Here is a 17,488-nt window from a genome sequence, read left to right as displayed (position 1 = left end):
CCTGCGAGTGAAGTCCCGGCACACGGTGTCTTACTCGTAGACAGGGACCGATCCGGATGCGGCCGCAGTTTTTCTCTCCATTTGTTTCGGCTTCTTGAAGCCAGCCTCCAGCCCTTCTTTGACTTTGGCTGCAATCCTCCACAGAGCCAGTCCGTGCAAGCCGGTGTCTGGAGAATTTGCCACAGACAGCATCCGGGTCACTAACATCAGAAAGGTGTAGTACAAAACTACAACCGCGATAAAATAAAAACGACTTGCACTTAAAGTAAACATGTAAAACTATTCGTTAAGAAAAAATAATAGGGGGAAGAAATTAATTTTGAGACAAATGACTATTTTCCTAATCGTCAAGGCTTTGTCCGAAACTTGGCATTCTGTAAATAATCGACGGGTTCGCGACATTCACTAACCCTTTTGCAGCAGCAGGTACTGAGCGCCATCCCCGGTCTTTTGGAGAAGATGACCGGATGTTTCTGTGGTGTTCAGAGCCACTGTGGACCCAATCTGAGCCCCTGTCTTCCCCGAGAGGAAGACCAGCTGAGTCTACAATTGAAAGAAGATTTAGCTTAGGAAATAAAAAAGGAGGGTTGAAAATTTTAGGAGGGTGTTCAGCAACAAGTCAACCTTGGGTCGCCACCCTCACATTCTACAGTGTATAGTATTTCAAAGTCGATCTTAGAAGACCTTGTTTTCGGGATACAACTCTCGCATTGGACCCGTTTGGATACAATGTTGTGTGCGTTGAGTATCTGATTATTTACCTGCATGCCGTCAGATGCCACGTCGCTGACCTTGTCCCCGTCCAGATCGGGGACGCTGAGCACGGGCAGGCTGCTGTGCAGACCAGGAGGATGCGGCTGCTGCCACCTGACCTCGCCTGGTAATACACACGTGCGCATGTTATCAAACTGTTACTGTTGTGGTGCCCATTGTTCTCTTAACATCTCTACCGGTCGCTCAACCTCCATTTTAAATGTACCTCATTAGATTTCTTGGACTTTTAACTTTTAATCCTGGCATTTGAAAACAGATGTATTTTGTACCTCTTACTGATTCATCCATCGATGGTGAAACAACAACACCCCCCCCCCCCCCCCAAAAAAAAGTGATCACCATTACCATTCTATTTGTCCAGCGCCGACAGTCGGTCGGAATGAAACAGCAGACAGTCCCACTTCTCTCCCGTGTTTGTGTCCAGGCCACACTGGGCCCAGTGGAAGTCCGGATCCAGTGGACGCTCCCACAGGGTTTCCCCGTCGGTCCCATCCACCGCCAGCATAAACACGCACGGCGACGGCAGACCTGCGGTAATGCACAAAGACCAATTGTTCTCTCATTTACGTCCCCAAAGTTTTGATTTCAATCGTTAAAGCTTTTGGAGGGCATCGTGGTGAGGTAGTGAAACGCACATCTGCCTCAGGATTTTGGCCTTATTTTACCTGCATTTGCACATGTATTGTTCAGGCTGGTCTCGGAGGCCTTGACCACAAGCAGGACGACATCCATCACTTTGTCGTTGCTCGCATCTTGAAATGCTAAGAAGTCATCGGTTTCTGGAGCAAAAAAAGAAGAACATTCAATCCCAAATTGTGATGACACTATCAAGAATTGGGGGGAAAAAACACACACCCGCGCCAGTGAATGTCCTGTTCCAGGAAGCGAGATACTGTGGTCTGACAGGACACGGAATAATGCAGGAGAAGGCAAAGACCACGGTGAGGCAGAGGAACAAGGAGAGGAAGAAGACGGCCGTGCGCCAGTGGGTCCGTTTGGAAAGCCCCAGCACTTCCTTGCAGCCTCTTTTCAATTCGGTGGCTGGAGGCGCCGTCTCCGGCTCCACTCCGTCCTCTCCGCTCTTCAGGGGGATCACCCTCGGTGGGACAGTGCGTCGTCTCCATGGTCCTTTTTAGTGCATCGCTCTGCGCAAATGTGCTTGACACAGGCAAAATTCAATAATCATCTGTGGCACAACATCAAAACTAACCCAGGCTGCACAGTAGTCTATGTGAGATTTCCAGCTCCTGCTACATCTACTGTACCTTTGTGAATGTTGGCCTATTGATGCAAACTAAAGGTCACTCCAGATACTTCCCAGCACAGGTCAAACGTGGACTAGCATAACTTGTATTTGCAGGCGTATCGAAGAGATCGATTACGTTAGACATATTTGGAGTACCCGAGTTAGTAGCTACGCTTCTCTGGTGACAAATCATTGAATGCACGGCCACGACGCTTGTATTTTGGAGTTTGCGGCTTTGAAGAGTTTACGTTTGTGCAGTTTGCTAACTTGTTGAGCGAAAAGGCCAACCCTCACCCCCCTGACCTCCCCTCCACTCCCCTCAACGCCACACGACAGCTGCAAGACGAGCCACCACGAAAGATCCCGTCATTGGAACGTGAGTTCAAAGTTAAAATCAACATGTTTTTACTCGCCTTCAAGCGTAGTCTCACGAATCTTTGGCTAGAAGACAGGTACGGCTGTTCCCCGTACGCAAGTGTTAGTGTGTGTGGGGGGGGGGGGGGTCAAATTTTACCTAGCGTGTTACCATGAATTTGTCTGTAAGGTCGACATTCCTTTTGCAATTCTGAACACATTTTCAGATTGATTATAATTAATTATTCTCAATCGTAGTCACACAATCACACAAAGTGACATTTTATACGGCAACGCATTACACAATCCACAATATCTGACATAAGCAATGTTGCCTAAAAAGTATGACTCAGGGTAGTATACAAAATTTACAGGAAGCTCCGCTCCGCTCTGATTGGATAAATGTATACTCATGCTCAGCAAACTCCGCATTGATTGGATAATATTGCTGTTCTCGAACGCTTCCATGCTCCATCTAACCCCAAAACGGAACTTTGACAGTAGTCGACGTAATTTCCCCTTAAAAAAAGAACGCTTAGAGAACGTCTGGAATCGGCGATGCTCGACCGTATAACAGTTTTTCACTCCTACAATTAATCAGAAGCTCCCATTTTTCTGCCGCTTCCTTTGGTAACAGCGCCGTCGACGAAAGAGCCAGCAACAATGTCAGCCCAAGCTCAAATGCGAGCTTTGCTCGACCAGCTGATGGGAACGGCGAGGGATGGTGAGTGGCTGTTTGCATGCTAGGCCAGCTAACTTTAGCCCGCTAGCCAAGATGGAGCCAGTGGTGAGGCAGGCCTGCGTGAATGCAAACGAGGCAAACTTCATTATTACATGCGCACATGACGCGGTTTTATGTTTGTATCCATTGGTCTTTTTTTCTTCTTCAGTAAAATCGAGCGATCAATGACGACTCTCCAGTTACCGTGGGGTTTTTTTTTGTGTGTGTTTTAGCTTTAGCAATTGGCTAACGGTGGAGCGCGACCAGAATCTCAGAGTGAACACTTGAAGGGCTGCCAATGGATAAAAATGTTACAACCTTATCTCGTGATTTTATAGCTATACGATATCTATCCTTTATTTTTTATCTTTGAAACTGATCTCAATTTGTGATCTTTTCTCCATGCTTTTATCAAATACATATATTTTTAGACCACACAATTAAACGTTCAAAATATTATTAACCAACATCCAGTGACCAAATAAATACCATTCAAAATATCTGGTGGTGCAACAGCTTTTGAAGAAATGCAGTATCGTGAAAAGAATTAAAGACCGATTGATATAGACATTTTGAGTGTGATTCTGATCTTTGGCAGTATGAATAAAAATGTAATTTTTGGTCCCATATTTTATTTTTTACCAAGATTCATCTATGTGATATGTCCTAAAAATCTAACCTTTACTGATTTTTAAAAAGCTAATATCGGTGCGTTGAATTGGCCAGTCGATTAATCGGTTGGGCCCAATGATACTATTCAAGTATCATTTAAATATACTTCCTACCATTCATCCAATAAAATTATTATAACCCCGAGGAAAATAAATTACAGGATTCCCTCAATAGCCGCAAGGGCAATCTATCGCTATAAGCGATAGAGGATTATATCTCACTACAGGCATTTGATAATATCTATTTACAAGTCACAGCTCCAGACACTTGTCAGAAAACATATATGTAATAAGCACATCCATGAACAAGCAGCTGACAACAACGTTCAAACAGACGGCTAACAACACTTTTCATTCACTGACGTCACTCACCAGGCCTGGCCCTGCCTTGTAAAGACACACATGCACGCACACACACACACAATACGGTCACAGATATGACTGTAGAATGTGGGGATGCCAACCACAAGTGGATGAAAATAATACAGGCACCTCACATGCACATTATTGTTTTTAGTAACGTTGTGGGGGGGGGGGGGGGGGGTCCAGTATCGATGAATTCTTTTGAGTCAGGTTGACGGTTTTTCATTTGTATACGCCAGTCTAAAATTGAATTGCGTTTTCCGCCATTTGGATACAAACATGACCACAGAAAGGACTTGCTGAGTCCTGTAGTAGGCCGAAAACGAGGTTCATCCTAACCGTTTGTAGCCCTGTGGATCATCCTTATCAGTGTGAGTGAATGTGAGCGTGCGTGTGCTGAAATTATCAACAAATTCTTCCCATGCATATGTTGCATACAAACTGAACAATTGTGGCCCCTTTATTTTATTCATTAAGGTTCAGTGTATCTTTGCCAGCCTACATCAATCTGCAAAGGAGTTGCAGAAAAGCCTCATGTTCATCGAGCCGTGAGTCACACATAATTTTTAAAGCTGTTATGATCAATATATCCAAACAGTATGTTTGCCTTTCGGGAGTCATTGTAGTCTGTTTATTTTTCCCTTTCTTTTATTTTTAATTCATTAATTTTTTAAAAAGATATGAAATTTGGAGTAGTGCTAAGCTGCTAAAGACGTCTGGTCGCGCTGAATGAACATTTAAAAAAAAACCTTCTCGGCAAACCAGTGGACGTCTTTTTTGGTTTATTTATTTTTTGAAACGAGACGAGACAAACACTTTACACACATCATTTTCGCTCTGACTCTTGTATGACTCCCAACTTCTTACCGCAGGTTTGGCAAGAAAACTGTTCCCCATTTTTACTTTCCCACAGCCGGTTTAAAATTCTGCAGCCGAGGGCTTGAAGATGCAGAAGGGTACAGTATGTGGTGCAAATCGCAGTGTGTATAAACCTACTTTCTGTCACTGTTTGATGTCTGTAACTGGCTTGGCCCGGGAACACACGCCCGGATTGATTTGCATTTGTAACCTCTGCGTTGACGTACCAAATGATGCGCATGACCGTGTGGACGCCGAGTCTGAAAATGAGCTAAAGTGAGACTCGAGGCCCCGCTGCCATCGTGATAATATCATTGAGGCCAGGTGAAGTCACGCAATGAGTGACAAGACAATGACGTGTTGTCAAAAGTGGCAGTCAGATAAGTCCAAAGCTGAAGCCTGGCCCTCACCGACGAGTACGTGAGGTCGTTCTCACTGGCCGCCTTGTGGACTCTTTCAGGGGACGAGACGCGGCAGAGGGTCAAGTACTCGGACGAGCGAGTCTGCAAAAGTCACCTTCTCGACTGCTGCCCGCACGACATCTTGTCAGGAACCGTGAGTGTCAAGCTGCCGTAGGGCGTAACCGTTTTGACCCTAATTGCAATTTTCTCCCACAATCAATATTGTGATTAATATGCACTTTTTTTCACTTGGTTTGCAAAACTGTTCATCGATTCCTATTCAAGTGTTGTTTTGTGTTTATTTTTTTTGCTGGACAGCGCATGGACCTGGGAGAGTGTACCAAGATCCACGACCTGGCCCTCCGAGCAGACTATGAAATTGCTTCCAAGGAGCGAGAGCTGTTTTTTGAGCTGGACGTAAGTGACCTCGCCACAAGGCGAAAAATAACTCGTCAAGACCCGTTTCTCTTCGTCTCTGCGCCGCGGGTTGCGTATTTTGCCTTTTCTTTTGTGTGTGTGTGTGTTGTTTCGTGACTGACTCATGGCTCTCCTTCCAAAGGCCGTCGATCACTTGGAGTCGTTCATCGCCGACTGCGACCGCAGGACAGAACTGGCCAAGAAGCGCCTGGCCGAGACTCAAGAAGAGATCAGCGCCGAAGTGGCGGCTAAGGTTTGTCTTGTGCGGCGTCAGATGTTTGTTTTGGTTTTTATTTCGTCTCTCTGAGGTGACAAATAAGGGGCTGTTAAATGGGCGCCACAGGCGGAGAAGGTCCACGAGCTGAACGAGGAAATCGGGAAGCTCCTGGCCAAGGCCGAGCAACTCGGAGCGGAGGGCAACGTGGAGGAATCCCAGAAGGTGCTGCAGGAAGTGGAGAAAGTCCGCAGTAGGAAGAAGGACGCAGAGGTGTGGGCAAACACATTCTGATTTTTTAACTCTTCTTTCCAATGTTGATATCATTGTATTAAAAAAAAATGTTACAGTACATAAGTTAACTAATTATTTAATGATAACCCATAAAACATTTGAACAGTTGAATGAGCTGATTTAAAAATAGATTTTGATGTCACAATTTTGACTACCGTATTTTCACGACCATTCTGCACACCGTATGGTTGGGCGCAGTCTCATTAATGGGTGCTATTTCTGTATTTTACACATAGACAAAACGCACTGTCTTATTGGGCGCAATTTTAAAGTGGTAAAACATACGCCAGCTTAAACATGCGCGCACGCTAAAAACACGTTAGCTTGAAGCATACGGTAGCATGCCAAGACATACAGATACAAGCTAAAAACACGTTTTTAAAAAGGCAACGGAAGCAAAACTGAGTTCCGTTGTATTTTATTTAGCCATCGTACAATGTACTCACGTTTTTCGATCAATCATCACCCCCAGAAATCCATCAAAGTCCTCATCCTCTGTATCAGAATTGAACAATTGTGCAAGTACCGGCAATCCATCAAAAACGCCGTGTTCCCTCTCGTTGTCAGTCACTCTCATTGCCACGTGGCTCCACAGAAATGATGCCGGCTTTGCCAAAAACTCGAACAACAGTGCAAGCAGACACGTTCGTCCAAGCAGCCACAATCCATTCGCAAATTGTGGCGTAACTCGCCCGGCGCTGCCTCTCACTCTTTGTAAAGTTGTGTTTGCCATCGATCATTCATTGTTCCCATGCCGTTCACAACTTTACTTTGAACGCCCGGTTGATGCCGATGTCCAGCGGTTGGAGTTCTTTAGTCAAGCCTCCGGGAATAACGGCAAGCTCAGAGTTCATTTGCTTGACTTGGTTTTTCACCGCTGCTGTGAGATGGGCACGCATGCCAAAAGCATAACCGATGGCTTGAAGTTTGAACTGAGCTTTGTAGGCGTGTCTCTTTGTAGAATTTATTTTCGGGGGTTCTTAGAAACCAAAACCGAAGTTGTTTTGCAACAATGCACATAGCCACACTCTATACAGGTGTTGGTACCTGCTTGTAGCGTCGCTTTAGCGTCCACTTACACGCCCACCCTTCACTCATTGGCGGCCTGCTTCCCCGCATGCCTGTCACTCACGTCTGCCTTTTCTCTCTCTCTCTCTCTCTCTCCATATATGTGTATATACACGCCCACCCTTCACTGATTGGCCGACTTCTTTGCCGCATGCCTGTCCACAGTCACTTCCGCCTTTTCTCTATATAAACAGCGTGTCGGCTGTCAGTCAGGTTTTGGAACTCAGCGCATACACAAGACGCTCTGCCTCATAAGGCGTCCTGTCCATTTTGGTGAAAATTTAAGACTTTTAATGGCGCCTTATAGTCGTGAAAATACGGTAATTGTCCTTTTACAAAATCGCAAGAATTTCACGGACCGTTTCTGATTTAGGTTTTCGTTGCTTCGACTTGACTCTTGACTCCCTCTTGTCACCTTTGCGTGTTCCACCAGGAGGAATACAGAAACTCCATGCCGGCCTCCAGTTTCCAGCAGCAGAAGCTGCGCGTTTGCGAGGTGTGCTCTGCTTATCTGGGTCTCCACGACAACGACCGCCGCTTGGCCGACCACTTTGGCGGCAAGCTCCACCTGGGCTTCATCCAGATCCGAGAGAAGCTGGACCAACTTAAGGTGTGCGTCGCGATGACGCTCGCCACGTGACCGCAAAGCCCTCCGTGCTTCATCCAGAAGCTTTAAAAATAATTGTTTTTGATTGTTGTCAGAAAACCGTCGTGGACAAGCAGGAGAAACGCAACCAGGATCGTCTCAAGAGACGGGAAGAAAGAGAGAAGGAAGAAAAGATGAAAAAACGGTGAGAGAGTTTGCAACTGGATTGTCATAATAGTTTGGGATTTTTCTTTGCAGTTGCTTTTTATTTCATTTTGACTTAAAAAAAAATTCGCTCGTTTTAATTAGCTTTTAGAGCAGGTTTGTACCTTTTTATTTTTTGACAATGCTTCATTTTAGTTTTCGTATTCGTGTTGGTTTTTTTTTGCTATGTCACTGACAATATAATTTTAAAAAACGTAAGATGTTATTTTCGTTTTCTTAAGCACTTTTGTCAGTGGAAATTTGTATTTTTTATTTTTTGTCAGCTATAATAATTTTACACAGATTGCAACGTTGATTATTTTGTTCAGGAGCACAGAAGCTGACGTTTACATGTTTCTAATTTTTTTTCTCCTATTAACATCTTGTATTGTCTCCACAGGACGAGATCCCGCAGCAGAGAGCATAAAAGGTAAGCGACTCAAAGAAGGCCACTTGTACTTGGACTTGTAGCCCTCAGACGTCGGTCTTCCTTTTAGGTCTCGTTCTCGTGACCGAAGGAGGCGCCGCTCGCGCTCCTCGTCCCGAGACAAGCGCCGCTCGCGCTCTCGCTCCAGGGACAGGAAGAGGCGACAGAGGTCCCGCTCCCGAAGCCGAGGCCACCGTCACAGCCACGAGCAGAGCTCCAGACACAAGTACGAACATTTTCTTGGATTGGCCGTCATGACATGACCGATGGGCATTCTTGGGGGGAGGCTGACGGCTACTTAAATGGTGTGTGGGTGCGTGACTTTGGTGCCAGGTCATCCAGAGACCGCGATCGCTCGTCCAGAGACGCGTCACAGGGACGCGAGCGGCGGGACGGCGTCAACGGCAGGTCGGATTCTCGCAGGGCAGATGACAGAGAAGACCAGTGAAGGCCAACGTCCATCTCGCACCGCACCCACCATCTCGTTTGTCCGTTTAGCAGTGTTCCACATAGTCCTCCATCACCTCCCTTTTACTTTGACTCACACGAAACCCCAATCTGCAATCGGAAAACAATCGGACATCAAGCCGCCGATGCTCACCTTAGCTCTGTGATTTGCCGGCCTTCCTTTTATCGGATGAACAGTAACGCGAACACAGAAATCATACATTTGTGAATACTATTTTATTATCTTTCTTTTACTACAGAATCGGACTTTGGAATGCGCGTTTTTGTTTCCTAGGAGCTCTCCTTAAGGTCCTTTACATGTCAGCCATGTTTGTTGGTTTGCTTTTTTTCCCACCGTAGTATGTTTTATTTTGGAGGAGGTGGCCAGTAAGTAGTGAGAGTAAATTAAAATATAAAGTCTGGTGGGGCAAAAAAAAAAAGAGTGAATTTGTTGGAAATGTTTGTGAGTTATCTGTCATGTTTTGTTAATTGATTGGAAGGGGGGGGGGGGACTTTCTATAAATACAAACGTTGACCATTCATAGAATGTTCCTTTGAGTTAGTGTTGGCAAGTGAAGCAGAAATGTGTACACACCATTAAAACTAAAACAATGCAACAGACGTGCTTTGTAATTACATGCAAACAGATTGTAACGTCTTCATCGCTTTACATAAGGCCATCATCCGGTTCTACTGGGATTCATTAAAAAAAAAGTCTTCTCAATTAAACCATATTAAAGTATATGTTGCATTTTGGTCATTTCTGACACACACTCGCACACAAAGACATTTTGATTTTGGGTTGTGTTGCTAACCCAGTCGCTGGGTAGTTGTGGAATTTGAGCAGATTGGGTTCCTTTTATTTTGACCCAGCTCATTGGTTAAAACTGGAACGTGGCAGGGCTCCGCCGGCAAGTGCTTCTGGTGTCCAAACTAAAATGTCCTAAGGAGTGAGTGTATTTGAATTAAGCTGTGCATTTCATCTACTCGGCGTTACTGTGAATGGATGGCAAAACCAACATCGGCATGATAAGTTAGCGGCGTATACGTGCGTGAAATACAAAACTGAAGTCCAAACGACCACTGCGGCACGGTGATTCTCACAGGCAGAAGCTTGCGTCACGGCCGCGCACGATTTCGCAGGTATGTACGGTCTGATATTCTAAATAACAATGCTACCAAGTCCATCCCGCGAGCCATCCGCTCACAGCGTGCTGCTCTCCAATTTCAGATCCACCTTCATTTTCTGTTTCTCCATGACGGCCTCCAGCTCCGTGGCCCTGCAAGCATCCTGCAGATGAGGCGGGAGAAGTGACGGAGACCCTATTAGGACCGAAGAGCACCGCTGAAATTGCGGCGGGACAAAATCCAAGGTCACCTCCAGCAGCGCGCGCTGCACCGCCATTTGGCTGTACACCCGAGCGCCTTCGTCGGGGATAACTTCGCGTAGCTCGTCCTTGCTGAGGGAGAAGAGCTGAGCGCCCGTCAGGACCCCCAAACATGCCACCGTCCTACGAGAGCAACAGGTTAGCGGAGATGACTTAAGTGGCCACCAGATAGCGCCAGAGCAAGTCACTCACGGTTCACTAAAGCCTTTGCCAGCCAGCCACGACGCCACCTCTTCAGGGTTGGAGTGGTAGTCGAGGGGGAGAGAGGTTTCCGTCGAGCGAGGGATGAACAGAGGCTTGCTGTTGATGGCCTTTCCGTTGGTCAGCCTCTGGAGCAACTCGTCGTTCACCAGCATGACTGGGAAGGATGCGCACGAGTCGGGTTTGTCACGCCACCCGCTGCCTCAAAAGTTTGAACGCCACCTCTACCTTTGTCATCCTCCGTTGCCGACGCATGCCGGTTGTAGGCGGGCGCGCTGTGCGGCATGCGTTGCCCAGTCGAGTTTGGGCGCAGAGTGGCCAGGCTGGGTGCGGCTGGGGTGAAACTCTTGGCGAGTGGGGGCGGGGGCGGAGCTTGGGGGATCTAAAGAATATTTGCTATGTCAACGTCTTATTCAGACAGCCAGCGGATGCGTTTGGAATCGTTGGCGTGGAATAAGCTGTGAACACGGCCGGAGTGAGGACGCGTGTTTGTGCGGGCCTTACAGCGGGGGGCCTGCTGGCGACGGGACTCTCCACGTGAGTGAGGGGCTCCAGGATGTTGAAGGGAACAAAGCCCACCTGGTTGAAGCGGTTGCGACACTTCCACCAGCGCTTGGATGACTCCAGCACCTGTTACACGCAAGCGGGAAATGAGACCGACCGCCAGATGGTGAGCAGTACTCCAAGTCCCAAGTCGGTGGCGGGCTGCGCGTTTGCTACCCCCACCTTCAGTAGGGGCTTCGTCGGCCCGCTATTGTGTCACAATGGCAGCGATTCTCCACGTACCTCCAGCGTCTCCCCTTGTTGCACAGAAAGCTCCGTGTTGTTCCTGGCAATGAAGTCATAACTGCAACTGTAGACTTTTTCGGACTCTGGGGGTCCTCCTGTGTCTCTTTCAGGAGGAAGGGGACATGCTGATGTCACATCGAGACCAATATAGTGATCCCACGCCATAAACCTTTTTTTCTTGACTTGAAATATGATTACTATGTGTCTAAAATCATATTTCACCAACCCAGGGATCCACTCATAATCCTAAATTAAACGTAGCTACCACGGTCACCACTAAATGCAATGAGACATTTTTTTAAGACATAAATCCTTGCAAATTGTTTTGCAGATGCCCAAGTTCCCAATCGATGCTTGAAAAGAGGCCTTACATTTCATCACTGATGTGGATGTTGAGATGCTGCTGCTGCTGCTGCTGCTGTTGCCAAAAACGGAGCACATGCAAACATCGCGGTAAGAAAGACGTCATGGTGACAATCAAGCCTAAAGCATCATTGTGCACCTCTTGTTTGAGCCGGAGGGCCTCGTGCTTGTGCTGCGACTCGACCGGATCCTCCCAAACCCGCCCGTCCGCCCGGAACGCGTCGGGCTTCCAGCCGTCGAGGAACACGGGCGTATACGGAGCGATGGGCCCTCTGAGCTCAGAGCTGACGGCACACGAGGAGCACTTTAAATATCATTCTTTCCATTCTATTCAATTGGATCATGATGGTATGCCCCCACCCCACCCCCCAAGTAGTACTGACCGAGAATGTGTCCAATTGGGACCCAGGGACGTCCACAGTTGCCTCTCCTCCACGTTCAGGTTCTCTTGCAGGAGGGACACGGCAGCGCTGGTCAGGGCGGGGCTGGACACGGAGGCCGCCAACGCCGGGCCCCCTGTCGTCTTCACCATCTGGACACACCCAGATAAGACAAACAAACCACTGTTCACATGCCTGCTCTGATAAGCAATCCGCTAGGTTCACACACACACACGAACACTCTTTTCATACATGGCAGCACTAAAAGCTAAATATAAGGTATCGGCGACTGCTGCTGCCCCAAAACTGGGGCAGCACAGGCTGGGATAGGCTCCAGCACAGCCGCCATCCTCGAGGAGTTGTTGTTATTTTTGCTTCTCAATTTAAATGTGTCATTTACATTCTTTTATCCTAGAATTTGACATCTTTATGGAGTACACAGTACGGTGTATCCTGTAAACCCCTCCGCTACACGACCACGGTGCAGGACTGTCAGCAACAGCCAGTGGCAAATCGCTGGCGTGTTTCGCATACTTGGCACGTAAAGTGATCATTCTCTTGTGAGATGAGTCGTACTCTTTGGTTGCTGTAAAAAGGGAGAGGATGAAATATCCACTCACCATATCCAGAGGTTTAAATACGTGATGAACAAGCTCCTCGGAGGAAGGATTGGCGATGATTGATTTCAAACGGGCCTATGCAAAAAGAAACGATCAAAAATCAAGCAGAAAAAAACAAACAAACAAAAAAAGTCCCAAAAGGAGTGATGTGGTTGCATACAGACCAACAGACTGAAGCAATACTTGAATTTCTGGAAGATGTCGACAAACTCCTCCTCGGGTGGCGGCCTTGCCCTCATGGTAAGTAGATCTTCTATTTGAACAAATAAGCAGAGGTGGCAAAAGTACTTAAGTAGAAGTACACGCCCTTGAGTTTAAAAAAAATTAAGTGGAAGTACTGATTCAGACGATGAAATGTACTGCAGTACAGTCTCAATCATTTATTTCAGATGAGAGAATTTTCTTTGCCCAGATCAGTCAAGCGTGTGCGATGACATCATTTTACCTTCCGCACTCTGCTTTTTGCTTTTCTTCTTCTTCTTCCTCTGGTTGAGCACAATGGCGGCCTCGGCAGTCTGCTGCAGTTTGGACATGAAGCTCTCGATGTCATCGAAGCAGTGATTGAGGATGTCCTGGCCGAGAAGAAGTTGCTCTTTTAACACTTGAATTGCGTGTGAGGCGACCATACTGCCCCCACCCTCCAAAAAAAAAAAAAATGGAGGCCTACCACTTCTCTCTCAGCTCGAAGCAAGGAGATGTCAGGGCCTCCGTTGGCTGCGGTGAGAGAGGTAAGACTTCCGTTTATTGACTTCCAATGTACAAGTACATGTCGCACCTTGACTTGGCGACCGCACCCATTTCCCACTTTTTCGAGCAAAAGTTGGACTAAATGGAGCCGAACCGAGCTGAGAAGTCAAGATGCCACTGTGCAAAAAGAAAAAGGTGCTTTTCTGACCTCTCGGTCCCGGGTAAGGCGGGGGGTTGGTTGGAGGGGCATTGGGAGCGTGCGCGATGGGGGGGCTCGGAATGCCATAGGGGTCGATCATGTCTGCGCCGTTGTGGGAAAGCCTTCAGGGAAGAAGATGAGATGGATATTCCACAGTGTTAAGACTTGCTGATGATGATGATGGCGGTTGCTGACTCGGCACTGTAGGTGAGCTTCAGAACACACTAAGTATATCACTAGCCTAAACACAAAATTGGCGGAGTGATCTCACTGGATTGTTGCAATATCAACACAAAATGTCCTTGCGAACACGTTTTTTTTTTCCTTTGTCGATGTAGAGTCTCAAATATTTTGCTGTCACTTGTGGGAGGTGTATATACACGAGATATATGCATGTGTGGAACGTCTCCCCTGCATTCAACTGGAGTTCATTGTACACCACCAAAACCCTTCATTGAACCACCAGTGGACATATTTTACACACACACACACACACAAAAATCTGACCAAATCAAAATCACAAAAACCTGAAATAGTGAGGATGTCTTCTCAATTGGCTCACAAATGTACTCACTCCACTCAGAGTGAAATCTTTCCGTGCGTTGACTGACAACAGGTGGATACACAGGTTATTTGGGATTTCTGCCATTTTGTGAAAAAGCATTTCGTTGCTCTGCCTGTCACGATACGTCGCCGGCATCGAGGCTGTCCATGAGCGAGCATTTGTTAGTTGTAGTGAATGAATCATCATATTTGGACCAATTATGTGAAATTGGATAATGAGATGTCTCACATCGCACTGGCGCGGCGATCGCAAGTCACTGGTGTCAACACAACACAAAAGGCCTTGCGTAGGCAAATGCGTTTAAAAAAAAATAATAATAATCAGGGCTAGGGAGCGCGCAGAGCTCTACCTTCAGCGTACCGATGCAAATATCTGTGAGCAATCGCTTCCCACCTTTGAACGACTCCCTACCCAGAAGTACCGCATCGAGCTTTCTTACCCCGTTAACGGTCCCTCCGCTGATCCTTTGAAACACTCTCAGCAGGTCATCCGTAATCCAAAGCCGAGCACCCTGAAACTATTCCGAGGTCACCCCCCGCTGCTCCTTGTTCCTTTTTGCCACAGCGGCTGGGCTGTCTCTGTCACACCTTCTCGAGTTATGTGTGAACCGGTCCAACAGGTTGCTCTCTGTCAGCTGTTTGCACTGCCCTCCCTCTCGAGCGTGCACGCGCGCTAAACATACACACACACACACACACGCAGCGACGGTAACTGTGGCACCGCTTTGATTCGGCCTAATGGCGGCGGGAAAGCAAAGTGGTGAACAGGAGGTGGCTCGTTTTTGTTTAGCTATTCACTGACCGCTAAAAAGAAAGTGGAACAACAACAGAAGGTGTTACACACCCACGTCATCTCAAAGGTCCAAATAAGGTTCCAAACTGGGTTTCAAGACAGAGCTTTTGAAAAAGAGACGGCAAACGGGCTCGTTGAATGTGCGCCGGGAGGTCATTCTGTAGTTTGAGACCAGCGACAGAAAAAGCCCGATCCCCTCCAAGCTTCCGCTTGGACTTTGGTACCTCCAGGAGTTACCGGTCAGCTGACCCGAGAGAAGTGAGGCGGAGGCGGCGAGAACCATTTCCATTAGGTATGGGTTGGTTAAAAAAAAAAAAAAAAAGTCTAATCAACCGTTGTATCCAACTGCTGCCATTCGTAAACAAAAACTAAATACATTTGTGAGTGAATTGAGGCAAGAGCATTCTTTCCATTTGTCTACTTTTGGTCATGGTTTTGTCATTTATGTCGCAGCTCGTGATGTATCCGGTCGAAGTGTGTGTACCTGATTGGATCGGGGATGGTCTTGCTCCGGCCGGACCTGGAAACAGCCTGCGTGATGTTGTTGCAGACTTGTTCTGCCTGCGAGAATGCCCAGCTAAAAGTAAAAACCGGAGCCACTCAGGTGAAAACACAGTAGCTTTTTTTTATGGAACTTACCTGTATGTTCTCACAGTTGAAGAAGAGAATATCCGGTTTCTTCTCATTGGGGCTTTGGCACACGAGGAGGAGGAGAGATGGAAAGCGCTCCTCCGAGTTGATGGACTCGCAGCGGAAGATGGAGGTGAAGGTGTACTTCTCCAGCTCCTCCTGCATACCAAAATAATAATAATTGTAATGATCAGCCATTTTATGCATAAATAAATATCTCATATTTTATATCTAAATAATTTACGCCGTTGTGGACGTGAAGACAGTTGACTTTGAGGTCGAAGCGTGCGACCTATGTGTGCTTAGAAGTATGTGCAGACCTCCACGGAATGCATCACATCTACCCACCTTAGTCTGTATATCTCTGAGATAAACGGCGTCAGATCCGACATCCAGCAGCATGTGTTGACTCCACAGCTTGTTGTCCTGAGCCAGCAGGAGGAGACGAGACTGGGCCTCCTCCACGCTCTTCACCTCTCCTCTCTGGAGGGAGAAGGTGATCAGGTGCTGGACAAAGAAACAAAAAGGACAAGTTAGTCACTGGATACACAATGTCACACGGGGGGCAGGGGGGGGGCGGGGTCACATGACAAGACTCACCTTGACAAAATACCGTCTGATGTTTGTCATCCTTCGTCCTTGTGTTCATGTGTGTCATTCACTGTGGATGACAACATTGTTTGCCTCAGAGTTACTGAAGGGTCTTTTCGTCACCTCAAATGAGTAAAATGTAAAAAAAAATAATAATAATAATAACAGAGGTTGCTAATTGCCTATTGACACCACACGATGCCACCAAAGTACTACTTTCATGTTGGATAGCGCTTTGGTCTAATTCGGCAAATGAAAGAAATTCACCTAGCATTTTATATATATATATAGCATTCCCGCAACGTCTCGTATTCCAATTTGGAGTCCCTGCTGTATTTGACACAGGTGGAACGATACAACCTAACACTTTAGTGGAAACAAAACAGTCCTTGAAAAACGACGTCATTCATTCATATGAAAGGCACACTAAATTCCCTCAGTCTTATCTGTCCGTAAATGCGTAACCAGGGCTCACATTGTGCACTTGGGCCGCCCAACCGGTCTGACGACATCACAGTATTTTCCGATCCACCCTCTCATCATCAGCACTGTACTAAAATCAGCCGGTATCACTCACGCTCATTCGTATCGCTCACACTTCCTTCGCTAGGCACTTTTGGATTCCGGCTAATCCGTCTGAGGAACTCTTGGGGCACAAATATGTGGCACAAAAATAACAAGGATAGTAAAGGCGTTCTACTTTTTGCGATACTGTCAAAGCACACCTGACTAAAAATAGATCGACAACATATGTTATTGCTGTACACGTCACCTCCTCCTTAACCTGGCCCACTGCCTGTTTCAATAAATTGACAGTCTGTCAAAATGTATGCGGAATCAGTCAACTTACCAAGGCCGACAAGCTTCCAATAACGTTTTTCCTGACCTCCAAAACGATGTCTGTGTTATTAAACGGGAAAAAAAAAATGCCCGCTGAGAGCGCAGGTATGACACTCCCCAATGCTTTTAGCAGAGCAGAGGTGTGTCAATTTTTGCAGTTCCCACCCTGCCCTGCCCGCCCTCACTGGAATCGTGTACTCGAATCTGGTGTGTTGTGTTGACACATGTTTTGGGGTTGTAGCCAGGGGCGACGTGCAAGGGAAGAAAGTTGATGATGCTACGAGAGGCCCACGACTGGTGGCGAATAGAAAAAGTTTCCCCAAACTTGATGGGGCCAAAAGCTACTCCCCCCAAAAAGTTAGAGATATTTAGCTTTCAAGTGGACATTTCTGGATGAA

General features: G+C 46.9%; 2 protein-coding genes, 1 long non-coding RNA gene and 1 pseudogene across 9 annotated transcripts; 2 read left to right on the top strand and 2 right to left on the bottom strand.

Annotated features, from left to right (window-relative positions):
* Window positions 1-18: 18 nt before the first annotated feature.
* On the bottom strand, window positions 19-3,018 carry LOC147190228 (protein FAM234A-like; annotated as a pseudogene). The gene is made up of 6 exons (XR_015097514.1): window positions 1,630-3,018; window positions 1,440-1,553; window positions 1,120-1,302; window positions 762-877; window positions 411-543; window positions 19-167 (listed from the first exon to the last, which is right to left on the bottom strand). The product of XR_015097514.1 is annotated as a protein FAM234A-like (transcript).
* On the top strand, window positions 2,354-9,787 carry luc7l (LUC7-like (S. cerevisiae)). The gene is made up of 12 exons (XM_086099441.1): window positions 2,354-2,396; window positions 3,012-3,098; window positions 4,607-4,677; window positions 5,448-5,542; window positions 5,707-5,805; window positions 5,948-6,058; window positions 6,149-6,292; window positions 7,815-7,991; window positions 8,084-8,172; window positions 8,572-8,601; window positions 8,669-8,824; window positions 8,932-9,787. The coding sequence occupies exons 5-12, from the start codon at window positions 5,710-5,712 to the stop codon at window positions 9,044-9,046; spliced, it is 918 nt and encodes a 305-aa protein (XP_085955567.1). The 5' UTR covers window positions 2,354-2,396; window positions 3,012-3,098; window positions 4,607-4,677; window positions 5,448-5,542; window positions 5,707-5,709; the 3' UTR covers window positions 9,047-9,787.
* On the bottom strand, window positions 9,658-17,204 carry LOC147190225 (epidermal growth factor receptor kinase substrate 8-like protein 1). 4 transcript variants are annotated; one of them, XM_086099436.1, is made up of 19 exons: window positions 17,101-17,204; window positions 16,260-16,320; window positions 16,008-16,166; window positions 15,669-15,818; window positions 15,514-15,590; window positions 13,682-13,794; window positions 13,454-13,500; window positions 13,232-13,358; window positions 12,951-13,039; window positions 12,787-12,861; window positions 12,170-12,318; window positions 11,926-12,070; window positions 11,795-11,841; window positions 11,421-11,526; window positions 11,139-11,264; window positions 10,863-11,016; window positions 10,626-10,791; window positions 10,424-10,556; window positions 9,658-10,336 (listed from the first exon to the last, which is right to left on the bottom strand). In XM_086099436.1, the coding sequence occupies exons 2-19, from the start codon at window positions 16,287-16,289 to the stop codon at window positions 10,250-10,252; spliced, it is 1,980 nt and encodes a 659-aa protein (XP_085955562.1). In that variant the 5' UTR covers window positions 16,290-16,320; window positions 17,101-17,204; the 3' UTR covers window positions 9,658-10,249. The 4 variants fall into 4 exon arrangements, with proteins under 4 accessions (XP_085955562.1, XP_085955560.1, XP_085955561.1 ...); XM_086099434.1 differs by having other exon boundaries at window positions 9,658-10,325; XM_086099435.1 differs by having other exon boundaries at window positions 9,658-10,325; window positions 11,795-11,838.
* LOC147190226 (uncharacterized) lies at window positions 13,035-15,834 on the top strand. 3 transcript variants are annotated; one of them, XR_015097515.1, is made up of 3 exons: window positions 13,035-13,514; window positions 15,483-15,612; window positions 15,685-15,834. It is a non-coding gene; the product is annotated as an uncharacterized LOC147190226 (long non-coding RNA). The 3 variants fall into 3 exon arrangements; XR_015097516.1 differs by lacking the exon at window positions 13,035-13,514 and adding an exon at window positions 13,741-15,321; XR_015097517.1 differs by lacking the exon at window positions 13,035-13,514 and adding an exon at window positions 13,741-15,409.
* Window positions 17,205-17,488: the final 284 nt, after the last annotated feature.

This window comes from Hippocampus guttulatus, chromosome 19 (genome assembly GCF_054856545.1).
Source record: "Hippocampus guttulatus isolate MCC_2025c chromosome 19, RoL_Hgut_1.0, whole genome shotgun sequence".
Lineage (NCBI taxonomy): Eukaryota > Metazoa > Chordata > Actinopteri > Syngnathiformes > Syngnathidae > Hippocampus > Hippocampus guttulatus.
Note: the sequence above shows the minus strand (reverse complement) of the source record. Positions and strands in the feature narration are given on the sequence as shown.

Excerpts from the sequence above, each read along its gene's own strand:
- luc7l (XM_086099441.1), top strand. The coding sequence starts at position 5,710 with ATGGACCTGGGAGAGTGTACCAAGATCCACGACCTGGCCCTCCGAGCA. Across the intron at positions 7,992-8,083 it reads AGAAGCTGGACCAACTTAAG|AAAACCGTCGTGGACAAGCA; the intron begins GTGTGCGTCGCG and ends GATTGTTGTCAG. Across the intron at positions 8,173-8,571 it reads GAAGAAAAGATGAAAAAACG|GACGAGATCCCGCAGCAGAG; the intron begins GTGAGAGAGTTT and ends TTGTCTCCACAG.
- LOC147190225 (XM_086099434.1), bottom strand. The coding sequence starts at position 16,289 with ATGACAAACATCAGACGGTATTTTGTCAAG. Across the intron at positions 15,819-16,007 it reads TCAGAGATATACAGACTAAG|GAGGAGCTGGAGAAGTACAC; the intron begins GTGGGTAGATGT and ends TTTGGTATGCAG. Across the intron at positions 11,527-11,794 it reads ATCCACATCAGTGATGAAAT|AGACACAGGAGGACCCCCAG; the intron begins GTAAGGCCTCTT and ends TCCTCCTGAAAG.